The following is a 27,066-nucleotide window of genomic DNA, read 5'->3' as shown; positions in this document are numbered from 1 at the left end:
TCCAGAATTAGCAATAAATTATCATAATTAAAATAAAAACTTAAAAGAATATCAGATTCGTTAGTTAAAGTTTTTTTTTTTTTTTTTAAATATTTATTGCTTCACAATTCTCTCTCTCTTTCACTCCTCTCCGACAAACTTTTTAATTAAAAAAAAAAAAAAAAAAACAGTTGGGGATGGAGTTTTAAATATTTCTTTAACTTTTATTTCTACAAAAATACGTATTCTAAAATACTATCGTTCTATTATGGTACATTCTATATCTTTAAATACTGACATATTTATATACCTATTTCTTCAATCTCTCCTGTAATTTTACATCAATCTCTAGAACAACTTTCCGAATAAAAATATTAAACTTTGAAGGCTTTATATATTTTTCTTTTTAATAAGTTCTTAAATATTTCAGCGGATAATGGCTTTATAACCCGGGTATCATCTTCATACTAAAAGCTTAAGCAGGAAAAACAACCAGAGTGTCCGAGAAAAAGGCATAGTGGACATCAATATGCTGTTAACAGCGGAAGTTTGCTTTGCGCATGCGCTTGGAAGCACTTTCGCGCATGCGCCTCGGGAGCTTTCAAATATAGCTAAATGATATTGTTGTATAAACTGTGTTTATTCTACTTACAACTTATTCTGCGTGTAATAAAATCCGATGCCAATAAAACAAAAAAATATTCTATTTTTCACAGTTTAACACTTAATAAATATAAATTAGAGCGAATTAATACAAGCAAGGATGTTTATTACAAAGCTTTTCAAATATAATCTTAGATATCTTGTGTAAGCTCTTACCTTTTCATTGTCTTAGAACCCAATACACAGTAACAGTAATATCCTATTTTATTAAATATATTATCGATTAAAACATGATTTAAGCCCTCAGAAAACTCTGTTCTGAAACCTATCACCAAATTACATCAACTTCCAGCCATTACTCTTGTTTGACTTAGATCGCTTGCAGCAACTAGTGTCCACCCCGTCCGTCAGATATGCACAGCTACACTTATATCATTTCGACACCTTTCCGTCTTCCGATGTCGGACATCGGGCATGGCGTACCGCAGTTTCTCCCAAAACCTTTTGTCCCCCCAACGAATAAAAGTATTTGTTTTCAACCACAGCCTAATGTCTGGATCGAGGTCACGCTGTGAAAGATGGCCGAGAAATACCACGATAAGTTTGTGTTTGCATGACCTTATGACCTCGTGGTGCGCCGATTTGAACTCGTACCGACACCACTCACTTCTAAGAAAGTTCTCCGATAGGATCACTATAGTTCGTCGGCTGCTCTCCATGGCTTCGATGATAGCATCCGACAGGTAACCCCCGACAGGCAGGTCGCGATAGTGAAGGCACAGTCTGTACGGAAGGTGTTCACGCTCCAGTTCGGGGGCGAGGATCTGGGTGACAAATACCTCGTCTTTCTTGCTGTAGGATACGAAGGCATCGAACAATTTCTCCTCCTCGTTTCGCGAACCTCTCGTCCTAAAGAGACGAACGCCGTACCTGGCGAAGAACCAGACGCTCATCTGCTTGCGGTACACGAACACAAGAACGATTACGAACACCAGAAGCACAAAAAGGGACGAAATAACGATGAGAAGTGGCATGAATTCCTGAACTTGAAAGCTCTGAACGTAACTGGTGGCGCTGAAGTTCGTGCACGTGGTCATGTTGAATTCCACCAGCGCCAGACTGGTGGTGTCGTTATACACGCAGTGAACGGCGTATAAATCGCGCACAAACTCGCCGTGAAACTGTAGCCAATCACTGAAATCGCCGACGAACTGGCATTCGCACACCCACGGATTGTGGGACAACTGGACGTCCAGTAAGCGATGGTTTTGACTCAAATGCCACACCTGAAACTCCATGATGAAATTGTGATCGAGGTGTAGTACCTCTAATGACCGCAGGGAGGCGAAAGTGACGTTACCAATGGTGGTGAGATGGTTGAATGATAAATAGAGTTCTTTAAGATTGGAGAGGCGTTCGAATTCGAATCCGTGCAGGACCGCTATCTTGTTGTGTTGTAGGTTGAGCATCTGCAGCGATTTCAACCCGTTGAACGTCCTGTTGTTGATCACGTGGACATTACTGTTGTTCAAGAACAATACCTTCATGTTTTTCCTACCGATGAAGGTGTGACTGGACAGAGCCAGAATATCGTTGCCATCTAAATAGAGCTCTGTCACATCCATGGGTATTCTTGTTGGCACTGAGGTGTGGCCCTGGACGCTGCAGTCAACAATGTTGGTGTTCCAGCTTTGGTCGTAATAGCAAGTGCAGTTCTCTGGACAAACCATCTCGCAGTCACACGCATCAAACTCGCAGCAGTGACAAAGGGCAAAGCAATGACTTCTATATCTACAAAGAAACTGAGAAGAATGGGCCTTCACCAACGATACCACTGTCTGACGTCGATTAAAAGAAAGTTGACAAACAATATCTTCTAAATCTACCATTCTCGGGTACTGCCTCGATTCGTCTAGAGATCCAATCCTTTGAATCCATTCCATGTTACAGTCACACAAATAAGGATTCTCCGATATGGAAAACTCTGGGAGCGGTCTGCGATTGCGCACTTCAGTGAGTCTGAAAGCATTCACTTCTAGACTTTCTAGTTGATTACGTGTTAAATCGACCCGGGTCAGATTCGGTTTGCCCATGAAAGTGAACGGGTGTATCGTTTTGATGTTATTGTTGTTGATAAACACGATCTCTATGCCATTGGGAAGAGACGAAGAGTCGATCTCGATGATCCGATTGTAAGACGCATCCAGGGTTCGTAGTTTCAGAACCGCTTCGAGCTCGAAGTAATTTCCCAGTATCTCGATGAGATTCTCGTGCAGGTCCAACCATTGCAGGCCTATGGGAATGAGGGCGTAATCAAACCAGGCAATCCTGTTGGCAGAGATGTTCAACATCAGGAGATCGTGAAGGTTACTGAACAGTCCATTTACGTCTGCCAGGAAATTCGAGTCTAATCGAAGTGCGTGCAAATACAAAACGTCGTCGAAGGTTCCTTGCTCCACTGCCTGGATGCGATTGCTGGCCAAAGTAAGAATTCTAAGTGATGGCAAGTCTTCGAAAACCCCCTTCGTCAGATTTCCAATACGGTTACCACTAAGAACGAGGCTGTAGAGGTGATCCAGTCCTTGGTACGAGGCATTGTGGATATCTTGGATTTGATTATCGGCTAGATCGAGGCTTCGGAGGAGCTGTAGTGAATGGACGGCTTGAGGGACAGTGGTTAACCTGTTCGCCGATAACGTGATTTCCATGAGGGCGCTAGTGTTCCGGAAGGCATCTGGATGGATGTGATAAATATCGTTGCTGTCCAAGGCAAGCATGCTCACTATGTATAGCCCATTGAAGGTGAAAGGGTCGATTCGAGACAGGCGGTTGTGACTGAGGACGAGAGTATGCAGATTGTAGAGAGCGGAGAAGGCATTATCGGCTATACTCTCGATCTCGTTGTGATGTAGCTGCAGGATCTGAAGGCTGTACTGAGAGCGGAATATCAAGGAGTCGACCTGGGTCAAGCGATTGTGACTCAAGTCCAGCACTACGAGACGGATAAGATCGGCGAAAGTATCCGTCCCTAGCCAGTGACTGGTAATCTCGTTCCTACTGAGGTCCAGGATAAGCATCTGCTGAAGACTACCGAATAGGCCTGGCGGTAAAACACTCACGGAATTGTTCTGCAGGTACAGCTCCGACAGCTCTTCGCAGGGCCTCAGGACAGGCGGTGGAAGAGCGACAAGCTGGTTATGGGAGAGATCGAGCAACTGGAGCTTCCCCAGTCCAAAGAGAGCCGACTCCTCTGCTCTGGCGATGGCATTGTGACTTAGTCTCAACACGCGCAGATCCTTCGCTGCCGCAAACCCCTTGTCCGGAAGAACCTTTAACCTGTTGTGCGAAAGGTCGAGGTGTTGCGCATCGACCTCACAAGAGCTGCGACCCCAGTTCCGTAGGGACAGTCCCACGCTAGGAACGTCGGGAAAATCATTGTGGGTCAAGTTGAGAAATTTCAGCTGCCGGAGAGGGCACAGGATGCCCAACGGCATGGCTTCCATGTTGTTACAACTGAGGTCGAGCTGCTCCACTTTCCGTAGGTGCGTGAAGGAGTCCGTCTGTAGAGCGAGCGAGAACTCTCCCCACTCGGTGTTGTGAGTCCGGATGGTGAGGTTGCGAAGTTCCGAAAGGCCACTAAACGCCAGAGATGGGAGGTCCTGAAGTTTGCACCGTTCGATCGTCAGCGATCGCAACTCCCTCAGGTGATCGAACGAGTTATTCGACAGGGAACTCTCGAACAGAATGTCTTCGCACCGCAGAGTCAACCCCACCGTGTGCTCCGCCTGGATGAGACTGAAGTTCGTGTTGTCGAAGGCGCCGTTGATAGTTCGGAGGTTGCACGTCAGGGCCACGCCGTCGCTTCTGCCGAAGGTCCTGGCCGATTCCCAGTGGCAGTCCTCTGGTGCGACGTATCGCAGGGCGTGGAGTATCACACACAGATCCCACACCACCAGGATCCCCGCGACCCACTTCCTCGTCCGATACATGACCTTGTAATCCGAAGCCATTAATAATCCCGTAAGAACGTCGCTCTACTACCGACGGATCCTCACGGCGAAGCGCATTACGGGACCGTACGGCATCAGAAGTAAGCAGACACACCTTTGGCAGTGAGACGGTGCATGCCCGGCTGCTGGACGACAGGAGGTCACGGACTAGACGCTCTCCAACGCTGGCAATGTCTTCCAGTCAGAAGCGAGGTGACATCGAGGCTTACGGAAGAGGGAGAGTGCCGGACGAACGGCTGGAGCGCTGTCGACGACGACGAAGGTGCCGCTGACACACACACACGCACAAAACGCAGCGTTGGCTTTACATGCCGTCAGGGAGAACTGGAGGTGGCACGACTTCGGCACAGAACCACATTCATCACTGGGCAGTTTCCTGCGGGGTAAAAGGTTGGCGGTCCTGCCGCGTGTTTGGGGGTGCAGGGGTGGGGGAAGGTTTTGACCGTAGTTCAGTTCCTGACGAATCTCTCGCTGCTGCAGACTGCGACCGAAGTGATAGGGAATGACGGAGTTCTTGTCGAAGGTCAAGCCCACTTCCTATTGCCGGGAGGGCGCTGCCGAGATGCACGAGGGGGGGGGGGGAAGGTTAACTGACTACGCGAAAAGTTGGTTCTCTCGATGACCTCTCCGCCTGGTTGTTTATACGCTTACACACTCATCAGCTTTACGGGCAGGTCCCTTTCGAGACGCTCGCTGACAACGGGCGAATCCAACAGGCCGGTCGGACGACGGATTTCGCTTACGACAACACCCTCACCTGCGTGTGACGAATCCGGCTCGTTCCCTGCAAAAGAAAGAAAGGAAAAGTACTTTAGTTGGCATTGAACAAGGCGTCATTTATAACAGTGGTGTCACAAGCGGACGGCTTACGATCCCGAGATTCTTTGGACGTGTTTAGGTGTGGAAATCTGTTAGCGGCGGACCACCTGTGTGGACGCCTTTAAATGAGCCCCGTAAAAGGCAGCCGGACTGGCGAAGCAGGAAACAAGAAACAATGGACATAAACGAGTGTGCAACGCTTTTATCCCCTCTGTTTAGCGCGATAGTTGACCACCAACACACCTTTGTATGCCCCTAGGGGTCGCTGCGATAAGAGGCCATCAGTAAATGACAAACATCCCGGAGGGGCGAGGGGGGGTTGCAGAAGTGTCGTTGGTGGAAAATAGCGAATTAAGAACAACGCAAACACTCTCGGTGAGTGTTATGGGCATAGCGGAGCTTTCTCAGGTCCTCTTCAATCGTATCACCAGTGCGTGACCACTGCCCTACTTTTGCGGCTATTAACATTGTTTGAAGTCATCCCCCTCGGTTCATTAAAGCTATCCCCCCTCTCCAATTCTATATTGAGTTCACCCAAAAGATTTGTCGAATAATCCGTAAACAATCGCCATTGTCTAACTTCTAAACGCAATTCGATTATAGACGAATGAATCCAATGAACGGTGACTGTGACAGTTCCTAGTTCCTACGCGGAATCATTACTGCAGAAAGCAATACTTTCCATCTCATTATTTCTGTCATCTCGCTCATCATAAACGTATAATTTCCTCACTGGCTGCTCCCACATCTTCGAGTTTTCTCCGATTTGTCGATGAGAGATACAGGTTAATTAGCGAATACTCACTCGGCTCGTTGCCTATTTGTGAAAAATAAACACAGTTGGAGAAACAGATGCAACTCGCATCCATTTAAGAGAGCGCAAAGATAAAAGGATAGAAATTGGAGTCGCAGAGATGCAATTTGGCCCTTTTCCAGAATATGCTGTTGATTTATCCACTTTGTTAATGATGCCGCTTGCACTTGGTGGGTGTGTGGGGGGAAGAAGGGGTTGAAAATAGTGTAGTGGAGCGAACACATATCCCCCCACCACCACCACCACCCCCTAGAGTCCTTGCGTTAGATTGCAAATCAAGTGAGAGCAATATTTCTGACGTTGGTAATTTGGTTGTCGGTCCCCACAAATTTTCAGAGAACACTTAATTTGAATAACGGCAGTGGCAATCAATGAACGCGGCATTCTTCCTCTTCTGATGGATCCTCCGCGAAGGATGAGACCGTCGGAACGCATTTTGATTAATGTCCAGATAAGTGTACTTGTGAATCGGTGGTGTGCTAAAAGCCACCATTTGCCAATGAATACGGACGCAGAATTTCCCGTCAGGGACTTCACTCGCTTAATCTTTCAATCAGCAACATCCCACCTTATCAGCCCGCGACGTGCAGCACTTTTATCTAGTCACCCCCCCCACCAACCCTCACTTCCCAGTTTAAAAGACACGGATGGACTGGCTTGTTAATTTTTACATTCTTCCAACACTCAATTTGACCTTCGTCTAATTCAAGGTCATAAAGTGTTAATGGTGACCTCCGAACTACCCCGAAAGTTGGCGAACTTCGAAATTTGCAGACTATGGTAATTTCCTTTGGCGTATTAATACAATTAGCATAAATTAAAGCGGATCAAAAAATAACGCATGCGCATAACAGAACTTCAGACGATGTCAAAATGACCATAGGGGGGAAAAAATCAAAATCGTTCTTATATCTGCAGACATCTAAAAAAGGCATCAGAACTAACTGAAAGTAGAAAGAAAGATAGAATGGAGAATAACTTTAAAAAAAAACCGGCTTCTTCATTTTTAGCTACCAAAATAAAGTTCTATTTCTCTAAAAATAACAGTTAAATTCTTTTCGTAGTTTCCCATAAATAAGACAAACCCTTGTCTTTGGCGCCTTGCCAAAAATAGCATCAAAGAAACGGTTTACAAGAGAGTTAGGCAAAAGGCGAATACCGTACGAGGCAACTTACCAGCATCTATTAATCTTTCGTTTGTATGTCCCAGTCTACCGGTTACTTAAAACAAAAGGCAAGACGAGGACTGGTAAACAAATATTGCCATTAAGCTCTTCCTCCATCTACATATCCACACATAAACACCCCCGCTTCCATCACAAAACGGATTTATCAACTTATATTGGTAGATGAATCTTCCATTGACAATATTCCATCAGTGGCTTTCAGAAGAACATTGATCTGCTGGATTTCTCGCGACTTTCACCGAATTTTGGAATTCTTCACGTGTTCAATATGGCTTCGTTGCCATAGAAACCACTTCTGACACGAAGTGAAGGTGAAAAGCAAAAAAAAAAAAAGCTGTTTGTTTAAACTGCCTAAATGCGGATGTTTCTTGGTGAAAATAAGGTGACCACGTTGTAAACACGCTCACTTATAGCAAGCCTTTGTTCTGACACCGCTGTATGTGCCCGTTTCCCGGGCAACGTGACATCATTTGCGTATTGACGAAAGTGTATTATCCTTACGGGGATTAAATTTCTTTCGCAAAATGCGGTTGCTGACAGAGGATGTTTGGTAAAAGGTCAACACCGAATTTCTTATTATCCTAGATAATCTAGACTGAGCAAATATTTGATGTTTAGGAGAAATCATTTAAATGTGGTGTTTCTCGTCCAAGCAAGGAAGGTGACGATCCGACACTCTTATTATCATCTTGGCTTTGGATGGATAGCATTCAGGAAATATAGTCGTATACTGAGGAGCATTATCCCAATTTGTCTGAATTGGGATAATGCTCCTAAAATAATGAACCAATATATACTCCCCACCATGAGTTGTGGAAGTGAAGCTTAAAAGTACACAGCGAGGAATGGAACGAGGCTGTTGGATGAGAAACATGGATAGATGAAATTCAAGAGTTTAGGCTGCTGTAAATGGATGGCCATTGCACAAATCAGAAGGAAGTAGAAAGTTGCTGGAGAGACCTTCATCCTGCAATGGATTCAAAAGATGGAACTTTTTTTATGTGCTGCAACATTACAAATTGAGTTTTAACTTCCTTAAGGTTGCGATCTGAACCAAAATATTCCGGCGAGAGATACACCATGTGTATTTCAGTTGACTGTGCAATCCTACTGTCCTTACGTTCTCCATCGGGGCTTAGTCCAATAAAGCTAGGTCTGCCACTGATTTCGAGGGGACTGCGTTCGATTCCCATCCATGAATGAAATAATTTAAGTCCTCTTCAATGGACGATGTACTTTAGACGATCTCAAGAGGAGGGGATACAGTAGGCTACTTCTAAGTTATGATATGTGTTTCAGTCCTCACAAAATACAAACTGATCCCGTATTTTGTGAGTCAAGGAATTAATAACTGATGACGTAATGGAACCTAAATTTTAGTTATTGCATCCTTAACTTTAATAGAGTGCTGCTTTGATTATTTTAAGTGTGAATTACAGTTTACACTTACTGTACATAAACTTTGCGTCTGCACGTCTTTGACGCGATAACGCTAAAATATTACGAAAGCGATTCTTGCGGAATATTCCCTTCAGGAAAATTGAAAGTCCAAATCCACGAGACAGTACAGAGTTACCACAGGAAATTTTAAAACGCACCGCATCAGCGGCAGACACTGGACTGTTCCTTGAGCCCTATCCGTCTTCATCAAGACAGTGATTTATTGTTCCGAACCTTTTAATAAAAACTTAACGAAGTGCATCCCTTCCGATCGATCCATCCTTGTGTTTCCGCCATGTATCCATCAAAAGTGCCGTAGTCGCGTTTCAGGTATTTTCCGACAGCCACTTCCTCCCATGCATCATCGTACTCAATCCACCACCCTTCAAACATAACTTCACACCGTCAAACAGGGGTGTCTTTCAAATCTCGCTCGGCCAAAAACTCGGTAAAACTGCTTCGACATGGAATAAGTGGTTGATGTGGTTGTTACTAGCTTTCTCTGAGGGAAAAGGAAGAAGTGACAAGTTGTGCGTAATGACGCGTGCTCCCTGCCGTCCCTGAAACCGACAGTCTAGATGTACGTCAGTAATAAAGCTGTCATCCTCAGCATGGATTGTGTTCTGGCCATAAACTTACCAAACCTGCACTTTGATTTACTTCCACGATTGATTCCAACGATTTTGATTAGCTCTAATCCTGGATATACGCTCTGGAGAAGAGGGAGATTAAGATACTTCTCCACCGAATCAAATTCGTGCTAATTAGATTGTTGGTTTTTGATTTAAAAAGATCTAAGTATACACTGCTTTTCAAAATTGCTTTTCCAGTTACACCTTTCACACAGTGTAAGAAAAAAAGTAACCTTGTGTAACTTTTAAGTCAGCGGAAAATAGAAGGAATGGGATGGGGGAGTGCAAAGAAGGTGACTGAATTCACCCCCAGGTTCAAAAAATGTCTAGAGCGATAGACAGTCGTATTTGTCATCTTGAAAGTGGCCATCTCCTTGTGGAAAAAATGAATCATTGCATGGTGTACGTCATCCGACAAATTTCTTGCACGACAGCTTTTCATCGTCCATCAAATGAGATCCATTCTTCTTACTCGGGCCATGTCGTCTGTGCAAAACAGTAATTCAGGATTATCAGACTTCACAGACACAAGGCAACTCCTGAAATCCTCTCCTATAATATCCTTAAAAGTTGATGTCCCATCTTCCGATTAGTCCTTTTTAGTCTTGGACAATCTTGTCATCTCAAAGAGTGATATTTTTTGCGTCTTACATGCATCGGTCAGTAACTGTTTTCTGTATCTTCTAAGAACTTCTTAAAATTTATTTCGTACGTGTTTGAGTTTGTATTGAGTTTGCATGAAACATGTGGTCCAATATTTTATTACTGATGTTGTCCTGGTAATCTTGTACACGAATAATGTCATCAGGAACCTGAGTATCCATTTCTTTTGTTATGAATTTAACAAGCGTGGTCAGTTTCACTTATTGCTATCTGTATTTCTGCGGTTTAGCATTGAAATATGTACGTAGAACCTGGTATGTGGTCAGCGAGTACTATTCACTCTGAAGTTCCATTCACTGCAGAGGAACTTCAATCCTGAGTAAAATTCAGTCAAACAAATGTCCTGGCGATGATCAAACATTTTTATGACCTAAGGCCCAAAGTACTGCTTAAGTATTTTACTCATTTTTAGGGAATAAAGCACAATTACAAAACGAGGAGGCACGCTTGATACACATAAACAAAGCTGTAGCAACTGAATAAACAACACCATAAAGGCAGAGATACGCTATTAACACCTCACATTTTACTAAAGCACATTTCTAGGGGTTACTACCATAAAACAATAAAAACAATTTCCATTTGCCTTTCTGCTAATGGAATCTGTTATAAACTGGTAGTAAACTCGATCTAATTGCATTTGCGATAATACCGATTGCTGGAATTGTTGGTTTTTACGTTATTATGGTGAAATGTGTTTTCCCTTCACTGATATAAAACACATAAATACATTTTCAGAATCTTCTCTTCATTTCTATCCTGTTGCGTTCGACTGCCATTTCTTGTAAACGCATAAGCGAATTCGGTTCGTGTTATACGAGGACTGACTGTAATTGCAAAAAGCAACGAGCCTTTTTGTGATGGAGACTGAAGCTTGTGGAATTATATGTCCTGACATTAAACACAAATTTGAGTTTATCTCGGCGAACCGTAGTAAGAAGAACTGAATGTATCGATACAAATTTGAATGAGCAATTATTATCAGTAGAATCCATAACATGGTACTCGAAGCTCTCGACGAAAGTAACCACCAAAAGAATACTGCGCAGTTATTAATTTTCATACGTGGATGTACCTCTAATTTTGAAATTATTGAAGAGCTTCTTTCAATGGAATCTCTTAAAGACCAAACAACGGGAGCTGATATATTTGAAAAATGCTTAACAAGATATAATTTACAATGGAACAAAATGGTAAGCGTGACAACTTACGGAGCCCCAAGTTTGACAGGTAAAAATGTTGGACATGTCACATCTTGTATTATTGAACTAGTAAATTTAATACGATCGAGGGGCCAGAAACACGGACAATTCGTTAATTTTCTTCAAGATATTGAATCCGAGTACACAGATATTCCTTATCATAGCCAAATTCGATGGCTTAGTTTAGGAAAAGTTCTTCGACGAGTATGGGATCTTAAAGATGACATCATTCTATTTTTAAAACTGAAAAATATTATGGACTTTCCCGAATTAACTGATAATAACTGGATTTGTGATTTTGCGTTTACCCTGGACATCGTGACACACTTAAATACTTTCAACACCGTGTTACAAGGGAAAAATTTATACGCCCATGATATGGTAAAAAGTTTGAATGGATTTCAATTAAAACTTCAGTTGTTCCTTCGACATTTATTAATTAACAAGGTAGACCACTTTCCAACCATGAAGTTGCTGAAGATTCCTGAAAAATATTGTGAAATTATCAACGCGCTGAATGACTACTTTTCGCCAAATCTTGGCGACTTCTGAAAAATTGAGACAAGTTTGGCAATAGTGCGCGACCCATTTTCAATAGAAATTGATAGTGCACCGAGTGAACCACAACTTCAGATTATAGATCTGCAATGTGATACCGATTTAAGGGAATTACACCGTCGTGAGGAAATCTGTAATTTGGAAATCTGGAACAAACATTTTCCATCATGAATCTAAATAAAAATTCTTTACGATCAAGCATCACCGATGAACATTTACAAGCAGTTTTAAGAATCTCAACTACAAAATTAACTCCCGAAATTAAAAAAAAATGTTAAAAGATGTAAAACAGTTCCATTCATCTCATTAAATTCTTGGTTGTTAGAGAATAATTTTTGTTATACAGTCGATTCCGGTTATTTGGGACACATCGGGACTAGTGCATTTTGGCCCGATTAAGCGGCTGCCCCAATTATCCGAAGTTTCACGTAAATAGTGAAAAATACAATGCACACCCCCCGCCCTTTACGATGGAGTCACCATTTAAAGTACCGATCACTATACGATGTGTAATAAGCGCCGGTCATTGTGATCACGTTTGTGAATTGAATTTTAATTCTATTAAACAGCGATTGTAATTAGCGAAAATAGGAGGAATATTATCCATAGGCTATAAAAGTAGATATATTAAGTACAAATTTACCCTTTATTACCTACGAATTAAAAAATTAAATGATACGTGAAATTCGGAAGAATATACGTGATAATCGAAATAATTAATACGTACTGTAATATGTACATACTAACTAAACTAGTTGACATTTCTGTTCAATGTCATTTGTGGTGGGGGTTAATATCTAAAACAGTAAAAAGATAAGCAATCAATAACAAAGAACACCGCACACACACAAATTGCAAGTAACACGATACGCGCAAGTGAGAAGTAACAAATTCCGAAGCTTTAAAAATAGGAATGAAGAGAAGAGCCTGAAAATTATTTTTTTTTATATGATTGAAGATTCCAAAGAAGTGTAAACACATTTTACCATAATAACCCACAGAATTCCAGCTGTCGGTATTATCGCAAATTCAATAAGATCGAGTTTACTATCAGTTTATGATAGATTTCACTAACACAAAAGCCCAATAAACAGGTGACTGCTAATTGTTTTTATTGTTTTATGGTTGTGACCTCCAGAAATTCGACCGAACTACGTGGTACGGTTGGGGACAATCGTAGGGTAATCTTCAGTGCTGCGGTCTTCTGCCCCGATTAAACGGCATTTTGTCCCAATTAAGCGAAGTAAATCCTGGCTATTTTCTCGATTGGGTTCTGTTTTTTAAGATTTTCCCCAAATAAACGGCTGCCCCGATTAACTGGTGGCCCAAATAACCGGAATCCACTGTATTTCTTCATGATAACAAACAATATATATCTAAAAATAGTATTTTACGTGCAGCCCGCCTTCTTTTTGAATTCCTAATGTGGCCCTTCAGCCAAAAAAGTTTGCCCAGGCCTGCGCTAGACAATGCCAGATCTTACCGCCCCATAGTTTTACTCTCTCACCTGGGAAAAGTGTTAGACTCTAATCGCCAATAATATTACCACACTGCAGAGAGCTCCACATCCTCTCTTTAATACGGTTTTAGGCAAGGACTTGGATGCGAAGACGCTTTATTAGAACTTCACCACCATATTGATAGCTCCACTTCCAAGTACGTTATGGCGATCTTTATCGATTTTGAGGGCTCTTTTGATACTTTATGGTGGGAGAGCGCCCTTGGTAGACTCCGTTCCAATCATTGCTCTCTTCAGCTTTATAAACTTGTTAGAAATTACTTTGCTGATCGCACTGCCTTCACAGATGTCTCACGTGGTTGCCCCCAAGGATCAGTTTTGGGTCCCTTGATTTGGAACCTAGTTCTTGATGATTGGCTGCTTAGGATGACTGAATTTCAAAATGTGCAACAACTTGTATATGCAGATGACCTTGGCATTTTGGTGAATGGAAACTCAAGATCTGATTTAGAACTCCATGCCAATAAAGTACTCCTTGAACTATCGTCTTGTCCTCTAAGAACAAATTGAAATTATCTCCAACCAAATCGAAGATTATGATTTTTAAACACAAATTAGACTATGGCAGACCACCAGTTGTAAAACTTGATAAGAAATAACTTCCACTTGTCCTAAGCCATCATCGACGACTGCTTTTCCTTTACTGCACATATTCAGCATCTGTCCGTCAAAGTTAAGAGTTTTACCTCAATGCTGCTCCAAATTACCAGACAAGACTGGGGATTGAACACTAAAACCCTACATCTATTTTATAATGCTGCCATAATCCCAATTACAACCTATGCTGCCAGTCTTTGGTTTAGACGTATTACCCTTAAAACTGACAAACTAAGCTGTCTATTTTTCAACGTTGTTTTCTCGTTTGCCGAACATCGTCATCATATTTACACTCATTGGAGCGTTTCCCGAGCAGTTAGCTCAACAACGCAACTTAGCTGTTTACATCGACCTATTTAGCCTTCCGTGCTGAAATACAGCAGGGAAGTTTACCATCCCTAGCCTCGTGCAGGCAGGTTGCTATTATCCTTAATATTTTTATACACAAGTTTATAGAGATCAGATTGCTTTGATAAACCACAATCAGAAATCTAAATAAATTTAGAAGTTAAATGCACCATATATACAAAATACAACACTAAATTAAGCAACGACAATCAGTTGCAACATAATGCTAACATCCGCTAGCATGTGGGAATAAATAAACACTTATTTACAGTTCTGTACACTTATTTGAACAACCCAAAGATCATAGGGAAGCTCGAACCTTGTCATTCGCCGTGAACGGCTCACGCAAGAGGAAACAGCCAACACCTCAAAAAGAGCACATCGCCGACTGCAGAGCAACTGGAAAGAGTTCCGACCTAACTGAAAGGCTGAACCCTTTAGTAGCAGTTGTTATGGAGAACTATCCATAAACAACCTTGCTCTTAATCTGCTCTAAGCAGTTCTTATAGATGGGACAATCCCTACTACGAACAGAATGGTCAGAGGCACTACCACGCTTCAAGCATTTCACAAAAGTAGGCTTCGTGGCCACACACACAGTCTTGAATTTACAGTTCTTTGCCTGGTGCCCGAAGGCCAGACATTTGAAACACTTCACTGTGAAGTGTATATCTCGGACTTTGTAAGACGACCAGTGTAGGAACACTCTGCCTTTCTCAATCAAGATATTCTGCAACTCTGTGGGAACCTTGATGATAGAGTTCTTCGTGTCCTTATTCGCAACTTTTGCCACCGACCTCACGATAGTACTCGTCTGGAATAGTGTTCTGCTCACGCCATGAGAACTAAAGTTCCGCTCAAACAGCTCAGAAAGAAAATCTTCTTTTTCGACATCAGCATCTACGTCGTAGACGATGAGACGGTTACCAGGCTTCTTGGGGACTTCAGTCTTCATTCCCTTTGCCTTTATAGTCTCACAGTTTAGTACCTTTCGGGCATCTTCTTTGCTGGAAACCTCCAGGACGACTCCAATATCCTTGATAGTTCTCAATCGGCGGACATTTACACTCTTCAGAGCTGGTTTGACGGCCTGCAAAACAGTCTGCTTCACGGCATCACTGGTCCTCAGAGTATCAGAGTCCGATTTAACCAGAACGGCGTGCACTTCCGTCTTCTTAGGAATAATGCTCTTCTGGCTTCGCACGACATCTGCGTACGATGTGGGCGCAACGCTAACAGAGGACTGACTCTTCAACATCGCCTTTAACGACTGGTTCTCGGCATACACTTCGATAGCCTTGGCTTCCAGCTGATCCCACATTCCTAGAATGGCGTACATAGCTGCTCTGTTGACTTTATTCGAGTCATTGAGCATGAAGTCATGGAGTCGCTGACGCACAACTTTCATGTCTTTGAAGTTTTCCTGCGGATCTCCTTTATCTTCGTCGGAGTCCTGTCTGAGCCGCTTCGCAGCAGTTCTCTGGAATGATTCAACAACCGTCGAATCATTGGATGAATCACTATCAGTCAAGATCTCGAGGTCAGTAGACAATCGTTTGATCACTACTTGTGCCAAACCTGGCGTACCAGCTCTGCCGTCCGCAGTGTTAGAACCACCAGGAATAGCAACGTCCATCGCCTCACTGTCCAAAGTCTTTGGAACCAGCTTCCCTTTAGGCTGCATAGATATGGTCAGGCTTTAATAAAATACAGACTATTTGCAACAATACTTTAAAAAATATATATGGCACAAAACTATGAGCTTTCTGGAACACGCAATGTCCAATTCCTGTAGAGTCCCAAACTACACAAGTCACTTTTGACCGACAATAGTCCGTCGATCAAGGCCTACTTAGCCGACCACCCCGGACTGCGTGGAAGTGGGGCCAACCAGCTAGCAGTAGTCACTGCACAGGTTAATAAGAAATCTCTTATTGGAAACACTGAGATCACTCTAACAGATCAAAGCAAAAAGAACAGTGCACCCAGACCGCCAAAATGGTACCGGGGCTCGTTTGCCGAACAGTATCAACTCCAGCAGCTCCTATACCACTTGACCTGCATGTTGTGTTTAGAGGTCTTTGTTTTTACATCCACCCAGGCATTTCTACGGAATTTCGGGGAATCATTGTTAACCCTCAGACTGATCCCAAAACTGAAGGAACCCGATGCTGGAATTTGTTAGTGAACACCTGGCAGAATAGATGGAATTCTGCCGAAAAAGGAACTTTTACCAAAAAATTCGTTCCCGACGTAACTGCACTACTTTCATCACCTCCAGAAAATGGTTTTCGCCCTCACTGTTTACCTCATACATACTAACTGTTAGGTGGGGATACTAGGACTAATAGATTAACAGTAGCCACTGGCAGAGGTGAAAGTGATTCTTGCACTGCTTCTATTGGAATGAGCAGAAGCCTGAAAAACAAGATGCAGGATGTTTCACAGACTGCTAGGGGTTGTGTTAGGGTAGCTAAGAATAGAAACAGGTGCATGTATACTTGCGTATACACCAATGTTAGGAGTTTTGGTAACCAATGTTCACCAATGTTTTGGTAAATAAATTTGATGAATTTGAGTTATTGCTCAAAACATCAAAGGCAGATATTGTTGGGATTTCAGAGAGATGGTGTCACACAGATATAAGGAAGTGAAGCCAGTCGACATCGCTGGACAGTGCAGTGTCGAGTCAGTTTGGTGTGACATAAGCATTGGGAGATCAAAATTGAGAGTAGGAGTGTGCTATAGGCCTAATGACTCTGATGAGTATAATAATATATTGTACAGGGAAATAGAGTGGGCCAGTAAATCAGAGAGTCTTATAATGGGGGATTTTAATTTCACAGATATTGACTGGAATTTGGGGGCTGGTCACTCACACACTAGCAAGGCTTTTGTGGATTTATTGGATGATTGTTTTCTACAGCAGCATGTTCGGGAGGCAACTAGAGGGAGGAATACTCTTGATTTGATTATCAGTAGTGATTCTTCATGCATTAAGAATCTGCAGATAAAGGAACCACTAGATGGCAGTGATCACAGTGTGCTGAAGTAGGATTTACTCAAAGAGGTAACTACCATTAGGGGTAAAGGGAAGGGTTATTGCTTTCGTAAAGGCGACTACGATGGACTGAGACAGTATTTAAATTCTATACAGTGGGACCAACTGATGATGTTACCAACAGCAAATTCAAAATGGGAAGCATTCAAGGAACTAATCTTGGAAGCTACCAGAACAATATTTCTTGGTTGATATTTACATATCAACCAAGAAATATTGTTCAAGGTTCAGGTCTAAATGGTTGTCAGATGAACTAATGAGACATATGGCAGAGAAGAAAAATGCATGGGATACATACAAATTAATGGGTGACATGGAAGCCTATGATAGATACAAGTTGATCTGTAACCAAGTTACAAAGGAGGTAGTAGTAGTAGTAGTGGCATGTGATGTAAGAAAGCAACTGTATGAGCTTATGCAGCATCAGCCAAAAAAAAAAAATAATAAATAAATAAAATAAAAAAAATCACACCATTCCCTCCAAATGCCTGTCCAGTTCCTCCTTAAATTTATTTAACTATCAACTTCCACAACGACAGATGGAAGTTTGTTCCAGCAATTAACCACCCGCTGGCTAAAGGCAAATTTCCGCACATCTATTCTACATCTGTCTTTTCTTAATTTGAATTTATGCCCCCTTAGGTTCGCAATCTGAACAAGTGGAAGGATCCCATCAGAATTCAGCGTGCTTAACCCATTCAAGGCCTTATACACCTCCGTCAGATCACTTCGCAGGTGCCTAGTCTCCGGCCGCTGCAATTTGCAGAACTTAAGCCTCTCTTGGTAAGAGGATCCCTTCATTCCCCTCACCAATCTTGTTGCCCTTCTCTGTACACGCTCAAGTAAATCTACATACTTCCTAAAATGAGGCCTCCAGACCTGTACGCAGTACTCAAGGCGTGGCCTGACCATTGCCTTATACAGAGGGACAATCACCTCCTTTTCCCTGCTAGCAAAATTCCTATATATCATTGACAAAACCCCATGACCTGCCCTCGCAGCCTGTCTGCATTGCTCAGAAAACTTCATATCTGACTGCACAATTACTCCCAGGTCTTTTTCATTTTCTACCACTTTAAGAGTAGTAACACGTAACACACAGTTGGTACTTTTCTCTGGGGTTACTTCTACCCATAGGCAGTACTTTGCATTTGTCAAGGTTAAACTTAAGTTGCCACTTCTTAGCCCATCTGCCCAAATTATCTAGATCCTGTTGCAGTAGCACACTGCCATTACTGTCATTAACAACCCTGCCAACCTTTGTATCATCTGCAAACTTCGACATTAAGCCTGATATACCTTCATCAATATCATTGATAAATATACAAAACAACAGTGGACCTAACACCGAACCCTGTGGGACTCCACTAATAACATTAGTCCACGAAGAGCAGCACGCATTGATTACCACCCTCTGTCTTCTCCCACTTAACCATCCTTTTATCCATTGTAGCAACTTACCCTTAATACCATTCTGCTCCAATTTGTGTTCCTCTATAACACGTATGTATTCTCTTCATATCTGAAAAAGAACACTCGACTGTTGCAGAACTCAGAATCGTCGTGAAAATTCTGCTAATTTATAAATTTCCTTGAATGCAACCTGAAGCTGATTTTCTTGCATGAATTTTAATAGGTGGTGCACTGGTTTCCTCGCAAGAGTTTCATCAGAATAAAAAAGTACTTTTAGTTCATTTTTCAAACGAATGTAGTCAAAAACTGGTCTGTAGAAATCCTTTAATTTTTCTAGAATACCATCAGGAAAAGTTTTTGCATACTGGTCATTTTTGAACAAAAGAGTTGAAAAAAGTTTCGAAAGTGAAGAGTATCTTTCTTCCATTTCCAGGCACATGCAGTCGACTATTCCCAGGTATAATCGAAGGCATGCACTCTTCTCCTCTTCTTCAGATTCTTTTAGACTTTGACTCCTCAACCATATGTTTTTCCTTTTCAGAAACCCAAATATCATCAAATCCATGTTCCTTGTCATTCCTAACCTGTTTCATACTTTCAAAAGCTTTCCTGAAATCCAAATATATGATATCAAAATTATTTTTTGCATCCAGTTCCTTTGTAACCACATCATAATATCCTATCAAATTTGTCAGACAAGACTTTCCCTTAACAAACCCATGCTGTGTCTGAATTATTGCTGCAGTCTTGTCTAGATGATCCTGCAATGCATCTTTAACCAGTGACACCATTATTTTACCCGGAACAGAAGTTAAACTAACTGGTCTGTAATTACCCGTGTCACCCTTCGATCTCCCTTTGTGAATTGGGGATACATTTGCACATCTCCAGTCCTTGGGGACCTCCCCTGAATCCAAGGATGCTCTCATAATTATGGCTAAGGGTTTGCTTAGTTGCTTTGCCGCCTCCTTTAATATAACTGGATAGATCCCATCCACCCCAGGTGCCTTTCTTATGTTTAACTTCAACAATTTCTCCTCCACTTTGCTTTCAGTTATTCCAAAATCATTAAGTATCCTGCTACAATTTGATAACCTTCTGCCATTTTTAAATCTTAATAATTCCTCATGTGTGAATGTAGATGCAAAATACTCATTCAGTTTGTTTGCTATCTGAGCAGGATCATCAACAGTCGAACCATCGATGTCAAGTGGACCAATTAGATTCATCCCCTTCCTTTTTGAGTTTATATAAGTAAAGAAATCCTTGCTGTTTTAATTAGCATCTTTTGCCAAGGATTTCTCGTAATCTGCCTTCGCCTGCCTAACCTCCTTTGGGCGGGCGAAGGCAGATTACGAGAAATCTTTGGCAAGGGATGCAAAGAAAAACAGCAAAGAGTTCTTTACTTATGTAAACTCTAGAAGGAAGGGGATGAATCAGATTGGTCCACTTGATATCGATGGTTCAACTGTTGATGACACTGCTCAGGTGGCTAACAAACTAAATGAATATTTTGCATCGGCATTCACACATGGGGGAATGCCAGAGGTGTATTCAACTTTGGCAATAAGTAGAGAATCTTGTAATAACTGAGAGTAAAGTGGAGGAGAAATTGTTGAAGATAAACACAAGAAAGGCACCTGGGGTGGATGGGATCTATCCAGTTATATTAAAGGAGGCAGCAAAGGAAGTAAGAATCCTTAGGCATAATTATGAGAGCTTCCTTGGAATCAGGGTAGGTACCCATAGACTGGAGATGTGCAAATGTGACCCCAATTCACAAAGGAGGATCAAAGGCTGACACAAGTAATTATAGACCTGTGAGTTTAACTTCTGTTCCAGGAAAATTAATGGAGGCACTGGTTAAAGAAGCACTGCAGGATCATCTAGACAAGACTTCAGTTATAGCTCGGACACAGCATGGTTTTGTTAAGGGACAGTCTTGTCTGATTGGATACTATGATGCAGTCACAAAAGAACTGGATACAGGGAATAATTTTGTTATTATATATTTGGATCTTAGAAAGGCTTTTGATACTGTTGCACATGGAAGACTGCTGCACAATTTGGAGTGAGCAATGTGGCATTGGAGACAAATTGCTGCTATGGATAAAGGGGTGGTTGAGGGGGAGAAGACAGAGAGTAGTAATCAATGGACACTGCTCATCGTGGACTAATGTTATTAGTGGAGTCCCTCAGGGTTCAGTGTTGGGTCCATTATTGTTTTCTGTATTTATAAATGATATTGATGATGGTATATTAAGCTTAATGTCCAAGTTTGCAGACGATACAAAGGTTGGCAGGGTTGTTAAGGACACTACTGACGCTGTGCTGCTGCAAGAGGATCTGGAAAGGTTGAGCAGATGGGCTGAGAGGTGGCAAATGAAGTTTAACATTGACAAATGTAAAGTACTACATACGGGAAACGGCAACCCCAGAGCAACGTATGAACTCTGTGGTACTACACTGACAGTGGTAATTGTGCCGGCAGATATGAAGTTCTCTGAGCAGTGCAGACGGGCTGCAAGAGTAGCTCATGGAGTCTTGTCAATGATATACAGGAATTTTTCTAGCAGGGACAGGGAGGTGTTTATTCCCTTCTATAAGGGAATGGTCAGGCCACACCTTGAGTACTGTATACAGGTCTGGAGGCCTCATTTCAAGAAGGATGTAGAGCTGCTGGAACGAGTACAGAGGAGGGCAACAAGATTAGTGAATGGAACAAAGGGTTGCTCTCACGAAGAAAGGCTCAAGTTTTGCAAATTACAGTGTCTGGAGACTAGGCACCGGCAAGGTGATCTGATAGAGGTGTATAAAGCCTTGAATGGTTTGAGCATGCTTAATGCCGATGGGATTCTTCCTCTTGCTCAGAATAATCACCTGAGAGGGCATAAATTCAGATTGAGGAAAGATGTGCAGAATTTTGCCTTTAGCCAGCGGGTAGTTGGTTGGTGGAACAGACTTCCATCCCTTGTTGTGGAAGTTGATAGCCTAAATAAATTTAAGGCTCAGCTGGGCAGGTATTTCGAACGAACGGAGGGGTGAAATGGGAGTTTTTTTTTTTTTTTGGCTGATGCTGAAAAAGCTTGCTTTCTTGCATCATATGCCTATGCTAATGCTAACGACATGATTCGTTTAACGCAAAACTCTACCAATTCAGACTTTCTAATACAGTTTCCTGTCGATGTGGGCTACCGGAAGACTCGCCTCACGTCCTTTTTGAATGCTCCATTTACGAGGACCTAAGATTTGCTCTTAAGGCAACAGTTCCAAACTTGTCTCCTGGATGTCTGAACTCATATCTCTCAATAATTTTCAGGCCCTTCAAACCTTCTGCAATGCTGCTTTTAATCGCAGGAAGTCTTTCAATGTTAATACAAGCAATTAAACTGAAAACACTTCATAAATGAAAATGCGTCCTGATGACGTAATGTCCAAAATTTTGCTGGATTTCAAGAACACACGTAGGTCCTAACAGATGCTGCATTTTCTGGTTCACTCTTTATTAAGAGTCTCCACAATTAAATCCTTCCTCTGCAAAGTGATACCGTCATCAACCAGCGACTTCAGATTAACAGAATTGTTGCGGATGACATTACTACTTTTGTTTGATAATACACCTTTTCTCTTTGTGGTCTACTTTGGGCAAAGACATGGATAAAGAATTTTTTTCACTTTATGCTACTGTATTCACTTCTTTATTTCTCCGTCTCCTGGGAATGACTGTGCGTGCGCTGGCACGGGCTTTTTTGAATGGCTCCAAACTCGCTTTGGACGTTGAGCTTGGCCATGGTTCATGCGTAGTTGTGGCCTACCTCCTCGTGGTATAGACGGACACTGGGCAGGTTTTCCAGGTAATCGCCTGCCTGGTGACAAAATGGCCAGAAACAACACACACACATTTCTGGCCTTTTACAGTGCTCTGTAATCATCACAGTGTACAAAGATGGAGTTGAACTTTCGTTTAGGTGCAGTCCTACATAAGATACTATACATGTCTACATGGTTCGTATGATAACAAATATTCTTAAAAGCAGTGATTTTTGGATCATACTAGGACGACATGCCCTTATATATCCAAAAATAATAAAACGAATACTTAATATTCGTTGAGACCAACCCCTTGCTTTGATGACTGCTGGACATCGTCGTGGCATCGACTGGATAAGGTTCTGAATGTATTCCTGAGAAATCTCATGGTACCGAGCACGGATTAATGTCTCCTGAAACTCTTTTAAGTGTTTTCGTTTCTTTTGCATTACTGAAACACCCATTTTGTTCCAACAATTTTCAATTGGATTGAGGTCCGGACTGTACCCAGGCCATGTTATTGTGCGACGTATCATAATTTTAAAACTTTTGCTAAATTTATGAAGTAGTACTTACGGTTTTGGCTCTATGACATGGGACAAAGTCATCCTGAAAAATGCGATTAGCAACATCCTCATAGTGTGATCTCTACTTGTGGGAAGTAATTTTGTCTCTAGAATGTCTTTGTACATCTCAGCATTCATTGTACCCTTGGCAAATTTAAAAACGACCAACTATGCGAAATGCAGCTCGATATCATTTGAGATGCAGAATGTTCCACTGTGGAGACGATACAATGAGGATAAAATTCTTCTCTTCTTCGTCTAGCAGTCTGCTGGCTATCCGAACCATGCAAGTTGAATTTTGATTCATCAGAGAAAATAACACATTTCCATTGATCCTCAGACCAACTAGCATGCTCATCAAAAGTGGTTTTTTTCTTGGTCGATGTATTACTTATCCTGATGAGAAAAGGCGTCTACGTATTGAGCAGTACTTGCCTTTACTCCTGAATCCTCTCATGCTCTTTTGAGATCTGTCGATGAGGATCTTCTGTTTCAGACACACATACAGACCAGAAGTCTGTCCTGCGCTGCAGAATATATTCGTGGACGTCCACTTCCATTGTAATAGCACAGAATACTGGGGGCTCGTGGCATATGCACTGTATTTATGCTGCCACTAGGGTGATGCCATTTTTTGAGCATCACTGTATATGTTTATAATCCCTTCAGCTATCCCAATTCTTTTCTGAACTCCTCTGACTTTATTTGGTCGACCTAGAGCATAAGCAAAATATTTATCAATTTATTTTATTACTGTTGTTTTGCGGGACTTCTACACAAGAACAATTGCATTGCTAACTTCCAGGATAGATCTTATGAATACTTTACATAATGAACTCGTCTCCAGCAACTTATAGTTAGCAGAATCCAAGAAATACCTCATTCATATAAAGTCTCCACTCTCGAAATCGAAGCCCTTCCTTTGGACACTACACATTTTATGCCATTGCGATCACTGGAGCTATTGGTTCTAATCTCAATGCCGAATGCAGTTTGGTTTGGTTCTTTGGTTGAGAAAAACTGAGCACTTTAGAATTCCTTTTACTTTCTCTGATATGTTGGAATAAATAATCATTTCCGATGGCGCTTTGATGATCTACGATTTGTACAAGAGATTTTTTGTCACACTCATTATTTTATCTGTAACAAACCCTGACTATCATCTTCCATTTATCGCAACCCATCTTGCACTACACAGACTCAACGTCCATCTGAACTTGATTTGAACTTTCTCAATAAGAAACTCAATTCATAAAATGCATTTTCGATACACCTGTAATTACTATATAAACAAATGAAACTATCTTTAGGCTGTTTGCAGTCCTGGTGAATTCTTTATAATTTCTCAAACACGTTTTCTTCCATTGGTATGTGACTGCTGGTGAGTTGTGCACCTGTTTCAATGTTTCTTTCTGCGCATAAGGCAATTGTAGGTTGGACACAAATATTCACAGGGTGGGGAGAGAAGCTATTTTCACCCGTGTCGCTAATCTGCGTAATTCCATGACTCTTCTAATGAACCCTTCAGGAGTCCTCAATGATACTATCAAAAGGAACTCTTTAAGGAACTCTAACTTTTGTAGCGATGTGTACATCGCAGCAATGTATCAAACATCAGATGACACACGTTCTTTAAATAGTTATGAAGGACTGAGCGCACTAAAAACTTAATTTTCTTAAAAACGATAGAGATAGCTTGTCGAAGAAATATAAATGGATTTTAATAAATAATCAGATGAAAAGAAATGCGTGGAGTAGATTGAAAAGCGAGAAAACTATATTTTTAGTTCATCATTATTTCATAGAACAGAAGCAATCTATAGAAGTACAACGAACAGACCACATCTACAATATTCATATAGGTTTACGCACTCATAAAGCTCTTCTACAGAGTGGTTGAGACAGGGGATTTAATTATTTAAAAGAAGAGATTCTCTCGCTATCGCACGAGAAAGTGGTTGATCAGTCAAGGAAATTAAAGCGTAGCTGTTTGTTCTCGGTGTTTTTTTCATTATTAATCCTACAACATAAAAGTGAAATCCAAGTTCCAGGCTCCCTCTAGAGGTAGATAATAACAGATGGTAAATATACCAACTAATGTAATTGTGATCTAGTTTAGGCTATTCAGCATTCCAATTAATAATTTAAAGTAAAATTATCATTTCAGATACAGTGTTATTTATTGATCAACCGAAGGTTCGATAAACGTAAATAAATAGCTTAGTGGGAACACTCAGACGTCAGCACCATTAATAATTGGGGTTGTATTAAACACTTACTGGCCAAAACATTAGAACGTGTCGTGGCATAGATTCCACTAGGTGTCTGAGAAGGTCTAGCTCCAGATTTAACCATTTTGCTGTTGTACTGTGGTTGATAGAGAAGTGCGAAGCCGAATTGTCCGCATACCATAAATTCTCAATTGGATTCAGCTCTGAAGAATCAGACGGCAAAGGTAAAATTTGAATATCATTCAGATGGTGGTTCTTAAGATGTTCACTGGAAGTAACACGACCGTCTAACGTACAAGTGGACTCGGTCTTTATCGATAGAACGTACCCCACACCATGATATCATCTCCAGCTTCTTGAGTGTTGAACTTTATAGCCGGGATGCATGGCTTCATGAGGTTCGCACCACACTTTCATCCTATAGTTGGAGCAAAAAAAAAAAAAAGAAAAAGTGTAAATCGAGACTCGTCAGCCCGCATGATCTTTTTCCACTATTCCACAGTCGTCTTTGAATTGGTTCCAGTCGAATCTTTCGAATTTTTTTTAAAGAAAGAAGTGGCTTTTGTAAAAAATATAGACGCGACAACCGCATCCCAGATTCTTCAACGTATTCAGTTGGAAATACGTCTTCTGAGATGATTTCTTTGGACACACCATCAATTTTCTTTGTTTTCTCAATTGTGGCTCCAGCTAAACATGCCCTAACAACACCATCTTTCTGAAAATAGGAAAGATCACCGTGTTCTCCATGACGGAATAGACTAAGAAGCCCCTGGAAAGCGCCCAATATTATTCTGATATCAAGGAATTAGCGATCATACCATGGAGCAACTTATGTTTGCATACCATATTCAATTATCCATTGAAGCCAATTTCGAAAGGATTCTAATTCTTTGGCCAGTGAGTGTATATATAGTGAACGTTTACAGTAAATTTACGCAACTCTTGGTTTCTACTTTCTGCGCAAGCGTAGAGAGCCAGGCACGCGATGAGGGATTCATGGTCGAACGTTTTTTAACAGAAGATTATTAAACCCCAGAAATAAATAAACAAAAACCAGTATTTGTCAAAAAAAAAAAGGACAAAACAATTTTTTTCTCCCCAATAACATTTTTCGTGATGCAGCGATAGATGAAACCTCATTAGAAACACCATCCAAGCGCAAACCTCTGATCATTACAAAATTAAACGCATACGGCAGACCAACTCTCCAAAAAACATTAAACGGACGCAAACATATTCTAATTTAGGAGTAGAGACTCAACGGAACGCGTAATGAATGCATACACCTAAGGAATGGCGAGGGATTTTTTTTCCCCCTCGTCTTACTAAGACAAGAAAAAGAAAAGAAAAGAAAAAAAACATTAAGGCAGTATCTTAAACAGACGAAAGTGCGTCTGGCCGATGCTAACACGTTTTTCAGTCCCGCCATCTCGTGATTACCTGTTTAGGTAAGTTTGAGGTCAGCCGTGATTTCTTACTCAAGGCGGGTTGTAAACCGCCAGTTACGTCATCAACGCCTCGATTAAATAAAACGCGCCGCCGTTCAAAGTATAACCTTACAGGTCTCCGCAAATTTACTTTCCTGTTCTTTGTTGCTATTCGTTACACACA

General features: G+C 41.6%; 1 protein-coding gene across 1 annotated transcript in view; it reads right to left on the bottom strand.

Annotated features, from left to right (window-relative positions):
• Positions 1-873: 873 nt before the first annotated feature.
• LOC150091392 (toll-like receptor Tollo) overlaps positions 874-27,066 on the bottom strand; it is a 119,757-nt gene continuing 93,564 nt past the window's right edge. The window contains exon 4 of the mRNA XM_090375326.1: positions 874-5,376. Coding sequence (XP_090231452.1) covers positions 990-4,592 — 3,603 coding nt within the window. The 5' untranslated portion in view covers positions 4,593-5,376 and the 3' untranslated portion in view covers positions 874-989. The remainder of the gene's footprint in view (positions 5,377-27,066) is intronic.

The sequence above is a fragment of the Mastigoproctus giganteus genome, chromosome 1, assembly GCF_048544385.1.
Source record: "Mastigoproctus giganteus isolate SK-2022 chromosome 1, ASM4854438v1, whole genome shotgun sequence".
Lineage (NCBI taxonomy): Eukaryota > Metazoa > Arthropoda > Arachnida > Uropygi > Thelyphonidae > Mastigoproctus > Mastigoproctus giganteus.
Note: the sequence above shows the minus strand (reverse complement) of the source record. Positions and strands in the feature narration are given on the sequence as shown.